This window comes from Plectropomus leopardus, chromosome 5 (genome assembly GCF_008729295.1).
Source record: "Plectropomus leopardus isolate mb chromosome 5, YSFRI_Pleo_2.0, whole genome shotgun sequence".
In the NCBI taxonomy this organism is placed as follows: domain Eukaryota; kingdom Metazoa; phylum Chordata; class Actinopteri; order Perciformes; family Serranidae; genus Plectropomus; species Plectropomus leopardus.
In genome coordinates, this window is record NC_056467.1 from 36994008 (window position 1) to 37005019 (window position 11012).

The 11012-nt window shown below is 37.9% G+C and overlaps 1 protein-coding gene across 1 annotated transcript; it reads left to right on the forward strand.

The window, feature by feature from the left end:
• Positions 1-1020: 1020 nt before the first annotated feature.
• LOC121942879 lies at positions 1021-5421 on the forward strand. Its single transcript, XM_042486173.1, has 6 exons — positions 1021-1088; positions 2075-2478; positions 2615-2771; positions 3956-4081; positions 4461-4551; positions 5223-5421. Exons 1-6 carry the CDS (start codon positions 1037-1039, stop codon positions 5419-5421), a joined length of 1029 nt encoding a protein of 342 aa, XP_042342107.1. The 5' UTR covers positions 1021-1036.
• Positions 5422-11012: the final 5591 nt, after the last annotated feature.

An 11012-nucleotide genomic window follows, 5' to 3' on the forward strand; every position in this document is an offset into this window, starting at 1 on the left:
CCATTTTGTTTCACTTAACCAAAACTCCCGCACAACAAGCCCCGAAAAGAGTGGAAGTTTTCCCCATTACTTTTTTCCTGCCATACGGCAACTCCAGAGGGACACACTATAGGCCTCCAGAGCGTTAACGTAGGCCCAATTAACGGTTAAGAACAACCGTAAAGCGGAGTGATACATAAAGAGTTAGAAGTCTCAGTGCTATTGTACTGTAAATCAGCACTCTGGAATACCACTCCACCAATTGCTTGATGGGAACTAACTGTTGGTTAAACGAAAATACAAATACACTTTAGTAGGCTTATCACAACTTAATGTTTTTATGATAGTGTTTTTGAGAATCAATAAAGTTTAAACTGCTGACTTCCAGACAGCAGGCATATGTTGTCAGTCATATGACTGCCATTCCACCATAAGACACAATAGGCTAGGCCTTGCATGTTACAGGGGCTGCAATAAATGCAGATCCTGCTGTTCTGGTTGCAGTAAAAACAAGATAAACTTTTTTTACTCAAATTTTTATAAATATGGTGGAGTGGGCTTTAAGCCAGTTTTTCTTAAAATTAAATTAAAATGGGCTTCCACAATACATCACCTTCCTTGTAGTATTGAAATATGTCTTGATATATTGAATCGTAACCTGTGTGGTCTAATGTATCATATCGCTAGATTTTTGCCAATAAAGAGCCCTACAGCAAAAAAAAGTCTTCAGTTGGCAGCGAATTCTTCTTCACTGAAAGGTGAAACTGTTGTGTTTGTCTCATTTGTATTTTTTTAAGTAACCCGCATGATGCTCGAAGCAGCTGACCCCTAAAATATTTTCATTTTATCTTATCCAGACCCCATTCAAAAAGTTTGGACATGCCTGCCCTTAAGAGTTATGGGGAGGAATGTATGGGTCCTCCATTCATCTATCCAGCTCAGTGATGGATGCAAAGAGGGAGGTTGCAAGAAGTTTTGTTCCCACCCACTTGCACTTGCCTCTGTTGCTGAATAGATGTTTTGTCACAGGAGACTGTCTGTGCCTGTCATCGCCATCATGGGAATAAGACTGCCGTGTGTTTATTTTCTTGTCTTCGTCATTTTACAAGGTAAAAAAGTTATATTTGTTTGAGTTAGTGAGCAGACATAACTGCACTTTGTCACGCAGTCGATCGTTTGATTTCCAAATGGCTCAAATTGAGAACACGGTGATTTAAAGGCAAAGAAAACGGATACCAACGTTAACTTTTCCCACGTTTTCTGCGTTAGCTGTAACTTAACAAATTGTCGCGATAGACAGCTATTCTTCGTATCTCAAAGTTAGTGCAAAGACACTTTCCAAGTCTAAGCTAGCGTTAGGTAACTAGCGTTACACTGTTGACGCTAATTTAAGTTAAATAACACATTTAACTCGTTTTACCTAACTTTAACTTATGTCCCCTTAATTGTTTAACCAAAATAGTGTAGTTAGCTAACGTTATCTGCTGAAAGCGGAGTTTACGCTAACGTTACATAAACAGCGTAAATTACGTTGAGAAAAATGTGTTAAGAGATAGAAAAAAGGCGTCTTTTTCTGTGTCAGTTGTATGCCGAATAGAGCTAAGTATTACAAGACACCAACTTTTTAAACCATTGAGATAATATTTTGAAACACATGTTTGCCAGGAACAATTAAATATTAAATTGCCATCTCTTTAATGGGATTTGGGTTTACATGCTCTTCTTTTGGGATGATTTTCTCATTGCCTTTAGTTCACACTCGTTTAGTATTTGACAGCTGGCATTTTACATAGCCTACTTGATAAATTACCTCCGTGTTTTTTTGCCAGTCAACATCCCTAAGGTGACTTCCCTGGTTTGCAGAATATAACATCACATACATTTTGCCAAATGATAATATACATTAAACTCTGATCTTCTGACTTGCATGATTTTCTTCCCCCAAATTTACAAAAAAATTACAAAATAGTAATTGAAATAATTTTACAACTTTTGACTTAGCTCCCTCCCCAAATAACAGCAAATAATATATATATTTATGATTAAGAGTTAAAACTCAAGCTTGGACTATGCCTTTTTTCTGTCTCCATCACAGAGGTGCCTGGCATTAAGATTCAGAACAAGCTGCTGGGTAAATGTCTGCAGGCACAGGAAGGAACTACAGGAGGAAGAGTATCTCTGGGTGAATGCAGACCATATTCAGCTTTCCAAGAATGGCATTGGCTATCACACAGCCAGGCTCTGAGAAATCACCATACTGGGGAGTGTTTAACTGCACCAGGAGAGCAGTATGAAGGTGTCCACCTGCAGCCCTGCCTCTTTCGAGCTGAAAGTGATGAGACTGATGCTGAAGTGGCAGTGGTAAATATGGGCAGAGATACAGGCAGCCAGGTATGGTCCTGTTCCAAGAGAGGTCACCTGACTTTAGTAGGGAGGGGTCTGCACCTGAGTGCCACTCAAGAATCCACTTTGATCTTCCTTTCAAGGGAACATAAGCAGGTAAGAATATTTTAGAAAGGGAACAGGAAAGGTCCTTAATCAATTAAGTTCAAAACTATCTAAACATGAGGGAGGAAATGAATTTTGTAGACCTAGTAAGAGTTAGTCTATACCTTATCTTGTGTTTCTTTGCAAGCCTGGCAGCAGGTGGCGGACACTTGACAACCAGACACTGTGCAATGGGAGAGACAACAAACACAACCACCACCAACCTCACCACAATCTGGGGAAGTCGTTGGAACGTGGAATTTTTCCAAGTGCCATCTCTAATACACACAAACAGTCTGTACCACGTAAGGACCTAAAAGTACCTCACAAGCAGTAGTTAATGCTGTCTTCCTACAGTGTGTCTTATTAAAGAAAAATACACTTCCTTAAAAAGGCAGACAGTGACTTTGCCAGTTTAACGCCCCACAAATTTACAAATTTACAAATTTACTGGCAATTCCATATGTAAATACCTGACATCACTGCTGGCCATTTTTCAGTCATATCATGAGTTTTGAGATAATATGCTGACATTCCAGACAGCTAGTGGTGTCAGGTCATGCCACTGCAATATAAATGTTTATTTGCAGAAAATGCATCATGTTATTCTTTATTATTTATTCTAATATTACTGTAGATTATTTGGAGAGAAAAAAAAGTAGATTATTGCTTTATAGTACTGCCTTTTGCAAGCACTTGCCATTTTCGAAACTCTTCTGGGTGGTAGTCATGGAACAGGCCCATGGATCTAAACATTGACATAAAAAAAAAAACATTACTTTGACAAGCTATGGTGTCAGAAAATCAAACTAAGAACATGATCAAGTGAGCATTGCCATCATAAAACAAATAAATTAGGTCATCTCTCTTTCATTGAAAAGGTTGCTATTCAGCAGCTGATCTTTTTTGAGTGCACTGATAAGAAGCTTTTACAGGATGTCACTCTTCCCATTCATTGTAATGGTTAACCTTGGTCAGCCACATTTCAGAGCCTTTATAATATGAATTTTGGACAATGATTGGGATTAAAATTAAATGTGTGCAAAGTATAGCCTGAGGGCTGAAACATGTAAAAGTAGGGAAAAAACCACATATTGTTAGCTCATTAGGATAGTTTTTGTGTTTCAAAAGTCCATAAGCTATATTTAATATTTGCTGGATCTTGATGTATTCTGCTGTGGGCTGCAGATTGTATTACAACATGCCTGCTTTTAGCCTGGTGATCCAATTTAGTCAAGTGCAGTTTCTAATCAATATTTTCCACATCCTGGAATGCAGCCAGCTACTCCATGAAACAGCATCATCACAATACTGATTCATGTTGTCTTTACACGGGGCTGGGCCTGCATGAAGTGATTTCTGTCTCACTGCTAGAGATGGACAAAAACAACTATTGTTTCCTTTATCAAAAGAGAGAAGAAATTAAACCTATGATCAGTTTTGGTCATAGTTCAGTTGTTGTTAACATGTTTCTTTTTTTCTCCCACAGCCTTCCCAGTTGAAGGTATAATGACCATCAATGTCACAGAAACATACACTGGAATGGATGGGCCTCTTTCCTTCCTGAACACCACCTCTGCAGACCCCACCATGGTTTTCTTCAGTATGGACTATGGTATGTTTGGTCAACTATCATCGCATTGAATGTATCCTTTATACGTCCAGTTTTATCAGTGGAAGTGTTTGACACCACAATACTTCATGTAGACTAACATCGATGCAGTGCGCAAATCTCCCTTATTCAGTATAGATGTAGTTAGTTTTCCACCACTAGGTGGAGATGGATGATTGTAAAACTGAGCAAAGTTTATGGTGGGTGTGTTGCAATGTTTGCAAAGGAGTTTCAGTGGGCTTTTATTTTCAGCTTCAGAGTCTGACAGAAATACAAATGCTTGAACAAGAATTGTAACTTAGAAAGAGGTAAATATGAGTTCAAATGCGGGTTGTCTAAAAAGAATCATGTGTTGCTTGTGCATGTGTGCATGTGTATAAAGGGATGGGCTGGAAGATAACCATGCTTGTGCTGAGCTCTTTGGCCCTGGTCCTGGGGACTGTGATTCTTATTCTCCAAGTGTACTCCAATAGGTTAGTGATACACACACACACACACACACATACACACAAAATACACTACAGTACATATTTTGTTTATTTGGATTTACTATGGAAAAGATAAGTGGATTAATCAAGCAGGTGACCAACATAATATAAATATATTTGCATTTTGCTCATAAAATAATCATTTATATGTTAAAATACACGAAATTTTATTAGTAACAGCTTCTGTAAAACTAGTATTTGCTATTTCTGTCTGTTTGTCATTGTAAATTAGTGACATTGAGATTTTTGTCTGAAAAAAAGCAATCTTAAGACATCACTTTAGTCTCTGATAATGTAAGATGGGCATTTGACAACATTTTGCATTTCAGAGTAGTTCATTAATTTAAACACAAGAATGTGAATTAAAGCAGACAGTGGACAAGTGCATACTGAAAAGACAACAAGTCTACCTAACCTGATTTGTATACGTTGGAGACCCACATCCATTAACCACAGCCAATAGAAATCTGTTTAAATCAACAACAACAACAACAAGTTATTTAACCTTCATTAAAAAAAAAAAAAAAAAAAAAAAGCTGGATGAAGAGACAGTGCGATGTCACCAAACCATATTAGAGGAGAAGACTTCAAAAAGCTATGGTACAAAACAAAATGTAGTAACTTTTCCACCCACTTTTTCTCTCTTGCTTTGTCAGAAGGAAGAAGGTGGTGTGTGTGCTGAAGTCGTACACACCGAGGCCAGAGGTGAGTGTTCCTGGGTCCCCGGTGCCCAGCGAAAGGGCCCCGCTGACAGAGCATGCCATGCGCCTCCCACACTCCTCCCCAACTTTACAGCGAGGAGAAATCCTCATTCAGTGGAAAGATGGCACTGTTACTCCACTGTACGAGGCCTGAAGGTTGTACTGTTAAAGTATGTTTGGACATGGGTGTGTTTGTGCAAACACACATGGTTTCCTGTGCTGAGCTATGCATGTACGTTATCTTCTGAATATCTTCTGAAAGGGAGAAAAAAAAAAAGAAAAACAGAAGCGAAATAAGGTGAAGTTTCTGTTGTCTGTTTCAGGCAGTTGGTGCCAAAATGACATTAAGCAAACTGTTGGTGTACTGAATTGTGAGTTCATGGATCAATAACGGAGTAAGTTTTCAAAAAAATATTGAGTCCAGTTGACTTCTGGTATTTGAGGTTTTGGGTTGGCTTGATAGATGAAAGGACTGTAAAATGAATGTTTAAGTATTCAGCCATTGTTTGTAGGCTTACTTTAAGTACAATTCAAGGGCTTAACAAAGTAACCAATGGCTTAGGACTTCAGTTGAATAAAAGACTTACCTTAGTTTGCCTAGGCCTAAACTATATGGAGATATGATTATCTTATCCCAGTTTGATGTCAGACATTGTTTTGTTTTGCTCAGGTGTCCCTTTACATATTTTGATTTTGAAGAACTTAAAAGGTCGGCAGTTTTTTGACACAGTGTTTATCTGTCATTTAACATTGTGCCTAATAATATATCCAGACACACCTTGGTTCTTTAGGCTCACACCCTTGATATTGGGATTAATAGTGGGACTGTACTGAATAGTTTGAGGCTTTAGTCATAACATTGCAAAGAGATTCAAAAATAAGACACGCACATCCCGTAGTGGGTGATGGATCCAAGATAAACCAAAATGTGAAAAGATAGAGGTCTGCACACTGGGGAGCTCCCCTCAAAGGATTTTATTCTGCAAAATAAGTAATGTTTCGAGTCAAAACACTTTTCCTCCATAAATCTGAGGATGAGCGTTTTGGCTCCTTTAAGGGGAGCTTTTTTTGCATGGCTTTTAATTCTGTTTGCAGATAAAGATTAGGCTACACTAATAATATTAGTATTATACTATTTGTTAAATTAGAGTTCAGTTGTGGCTGCGTAACATTGTTTCGGACTCATGTGATCCAGATATCTCCAGTAAGGCCAGAGCATTGTCAAGTACAAAAGTTAAAACAATCACCAACTCTAGTGTGGTCGAAAATAAACCCTTATTCACTGAGTTATTATGTAAATTGTGCTGTTTTCCTCTGCAGTCTCTCTGCCATTGCAGCTCATTACAATCCTGTAAAGTCGGCTGTCTGTCAGCTCAGCTTCCTGTTCCACCAGCAGAGACTGACCTCTGGGTTGTGCTGCATTTTTTATGTCATTGAAAACCAAACTAGTTGGATAAGTCAATAACCTGGTATACATAATACCGTGATATCGCCCAAGCCTGCGTAGGACCTTTCACTTTTGGAGCCTCTCACTCTTAAAAGGTCTCTGTGAAATTTGTATAACATTGTTGAAAGTGACCAAACAAGTTTTTGATTTGAGATTGTTTTGTCAAATATAATTGACTTTTTGCATTTGTATGTGGCAATCTAATAGACCACTAACATACTGTAAATGTGTTAGTTTTTTAACAAAAAAGTATTTTTATACTGTGAACTAGATAATAAATCTGAATATACATACAAGTTACTTGCACTGTTTTTATGACTACATAGTGACATGTTGTATTATTCAAAGTTTCTTCAACCCTTTTTCATAGTTTAAAGTTGTCCCGAGTTAGGGAGAAATGTAATGGTTGCTGACAAAAGCACCATTTATACTTCAGACACTTTGCACTTAACAGATATGTTAAGTTGATGATGATGATGATGGTGATGAGGCTTTCAGGGAACATGGCATTCCCTGTGGCATGGAAACTTCCCAGCAGGAGGAGTCTGTTTACAACAGAAAACCAAAGGCTGTTTTACTGTTTTTTGGGAGAGGCCTGGGTGTTGTTGGGTAGGTTCATTTAATCTCTCCGTCATTTTAACAATAATGAGCAGATCTGTGTTTGGACAAAACATTGCCAGAAGGAAAAAACGTTAGCGTCGTACATGTAAACCTGCGGCTTTGTCAGAAGTACATTTGAGACCAGTACCTTTGCCTCTGTTATGTGTGCTCTCAATGGACATTTTTGTACATTGGTCCTAGAGCTGACACCCCGTCTCCCCTGCTGGTAGTGTTTATACTAATGAGAGGGCACTAAGTTTAATGGACAGCACAGCACCCTGAAAATGACATGGCATCCCACACCCTTCCAAACCACATCCACATGCCTGAAGAAAAAACCCCAGGATATTTTATTTCGTTATTTTTGCTTTTGCAAAGGAATTATTGAGATTTCACAGTTATTGAAGAAAAAAAATGCGATGATCTGCAAACATTTTTCAACACATAGTATATATTCAATTGAATACAGTCTAAAGATAAGATATTTGATGTTCAAACAGATACACTTTTTTGTTTGTTTTTTTTGTAAATATACACATGTATACACAGGTTCCAAAAAAGCTGTGACAAGGACATGTTTAGCACTGTGGTGTATCACATTTTCTTTAGAGCTGCCACACAGACATGCAGTCCTTATTTGGTTTTCCTTTATGTTTTGGCTCTGCACTCCATTACATTGAATATGAGATAAATCTATGCCTATGATTGTGAAGTACTGATTTTAGCATTACTATAACTGAGTGTTGAGTGTTTACATACATATTGGGTGAACAGTGTATGAACTATAACCCTATTGTTATCCTCTTCCACTGCACTGGAAAATACAGTGCTTATTCAACGTGATACCCTTAAAGCTGAAAGTCAGCACTTTGACCTTGTCAATAGTTGGGTTTCCCTTCAAATGTAGTGAAATTTTAAACACATTTCAGAAAATTGGCAAAAGAGAATGTGAATTCTTGTACTTTTCAATCTATTGCTGTTATGTAAGTATTGGGAGTTGGTTCTTCGACATTAGAAAAGGTGGGGCTAATTCTTCAGTCAAGTGCTACTGCAGAAGAAGGTGCAACAGGATTAGAAGAGGAACAGGAAAACAATGGATGTATAATAACAAAGACCACACATAACAATGGAAAAAGGGAGTTTTCAACAACTAATATTACAGCTGTGTGCTGTCATGTGCTTATGACAGAGTTTGTAATGGCCTATAAAGTGACGATATGTCATGATTGTGCATCATCATTCATTGAATCTGTGTCTATTGCACAAGTTGGATTTAACTTCAATTGATACACCATGTTTTCTATCTGCCAAATGGTTTTTTTTGCAAAATGTTGTTGTTTCCACACAGGTTTTATGTTTTAGGATTGTCCATCCATTTGTTGGTACATCCGTTTGTCTATATGTCCGTACATCCATACTTCTATGTGTCTATGTGGGTACATATGTACATATACGTCCATAGGTCCTATTTTCATGAAGGACTAAAGACTGCCGTTAGGGAATTTCTTAAAATTTGGCACAAACATGTACTTGGACACAAAAATGAACTGATTAGAATTTGGTGATTGAAGGTTAAAGGTCAATGTCACTGTGACCTCACAAATCATGTATTTGACCATAACTCAAGAATTCATATGCTAATTATGGCAAAATTCACAGAAATGTCTTATATCATATATATTGATAAAATGCTGACATTTTATATTGAATAGGTCAAAAGTCAGCTTCACCATGACAATGTTCAGCAAAACAGTTTTCTGGCAATTACCCAACATCATAACTCATAAATAGGAGGCGAGACATTTCGTCAGATACTGAATTGTTGACAAATCTTGGGTGCCCGCTTTGAAACTGTGCTGACCATATAGATTTACTTGACTGGTGTGTGGAGGCACACACAATAGTTTGTAATTCTATGTCATTCTAGTTTTATGTGGAAATGAAAAATTTGCATAAAAAAAGTAGTTGAAAACACACCCAATCTTTCATTTGAAATCCAGTGCGCTGGAGCCAAGACAAAAGTAAATGTGTCATTGTCCAAATACTGAGAGGCTGCACTTTATGTGCACAGACGTGTCTTCCTGCAGGTGAGGCAGAGGAGGGTGGGAGTGACACTTGTATGAATAAGAGGTGTGTGTGAGAGCACTTGCTCAGCACTCTCAACAGCTGGCAGGTCCCATATCTGGTTTCACAATCTCCCTAAAATGGTTTCTTTACATCAGTCAATTTGTAAAACCATTATAATCACCTTTTCTTTAAAAAAAAAAAAAAAAGATGTTTGTACTTGTTCCTGTTTTTTGTTATGTTTTACTTATGAGGTGATCTCCTTATTGTTTTGGGACCTATAGAAAGTGGAAAAACTCTAGTGTATAGTCCTGTTAGGAGAACACAGTTTCTCAGAGCATGGACACTTAAAGTAACCACAGTTATTGTGGTGCTCATCCCTAAACATCACAGTTATACCACATGAAACAGTCCTTGGATGAAGCAGAATTCATGGGGCCTCCTTGACCTTCACATGACCTTTCGAAAAAGTAGATTTGTTTTTCTATTTAAATGTCTATCAGCTAGTGAGCGACAGTAAAAATCCTGTTGCATTGTGAAGTGGTGTGGGTGACATTTTAGCATGAGACTGGGATGAAAGGGAAAAGACAAGAGGAAGGAACAGAGGCAACAACAAACAGATGTGTTCTAAGGACCAAAGCTTTATAAGCATCCTCTATTTCCTCCTTAGCAATGAACAATGGATACTCTCCAATTTAATCCAAATTCCACAAAGAGACATGCTAACATCTTGTTAGCATGTGTCTGTTATTTTTGTTAAAACTGTCTTCATCACAGCCATTGACTGATACTCACTGTTTTCAATGTTGTCACTTTTTATTTTTTATTTTTCTTTAAATGTAACCAGTTGCTGTCTGACTGCAACTGACTCAGTGAATGTGACAAGGAAGCAGTCCATACAACAGATTTAGTAAAAGAAATTCAATTTTTTTTTTAATTAAGACATACAAAAAGAACAAACCAACCAAACCAAAATCACAATGCAGAGTGGATGTCTGCTGGAGAAAGGGAGAGAACGAGTCAACACCTGGGCTTATAGCCGGGAAGGCCCAGGTGAGCGTAATATTGCTAACGAGCTGTTTCCAGGCTGCCTGATGAGGCTGGCCTCCAACAGCCTCCAAGACTGTTGGAGGGGCGTAACAATAAGAAGAAAAAGCAAAGTCTGCACATTAGATTAGTGCGTTTCTTTTCATTTCTAAGATCTAGACTGAGTTGTGAACAGGCTTTGTTTTGAAGTGAAAGCAGTGGGCGAATGCCTCTTTTCTACATATGGAAAGGTTTGCAGAGTTGCTTGTGGCTGAAATATGCCTGCCTGATCTGACCCTGGCAGCAGTTGCATAATGCATTCAAGAATTATTGCAGCTTATATCAAGTACTGAAAATGTGATTAATATTGATACATTTTTGTGTGCTTCATTGGACCAAAGTTCACAAAACCATTTTTGTACCATCTTCAAAGCAAGTATGGTATGGAGGATTTATTCACTGCCCTACAGGTTGTAGTTTACTGTAAATCTGGCTATCATAGTCACTCTGTTGAATTTTCCAAGAGTGATAGTAACTGGATAGGAATCCCCGAGTTCTTCAAAATCGGTGTATTAAACGTGTTGATGTAGCTGTGTCTTTTTTGGAAT

What these genes read in the sequence shown, in the direction of transcription:
- LOC121942879 (XM_042486173.1), top strand. Translation starts at nt 1,037, where the DNA reads ATGGGAATAAGACTGCCGTGTGTTTATTTTCTTGTCTTCGTCATTTTA. An exon ending in TTTCAAGGGAACATAAGCAG is followed by an intron (nt 2,479 to 2,614) that starts GTAAGAATATTT and finishes TTTCTTTGCAAG; the next exon opens with CCTGGCAGCAGGTGGCGGAC. An exon ending in CTCCAAGTGTACTCCAATAG is followed by an intron (nt 4,552 to 5,222) that starts GTTAGTGATACA and finishes TTGCTTTGTCAG; the next exon opens with AAGGAAGAAGGTGGTGTGTG.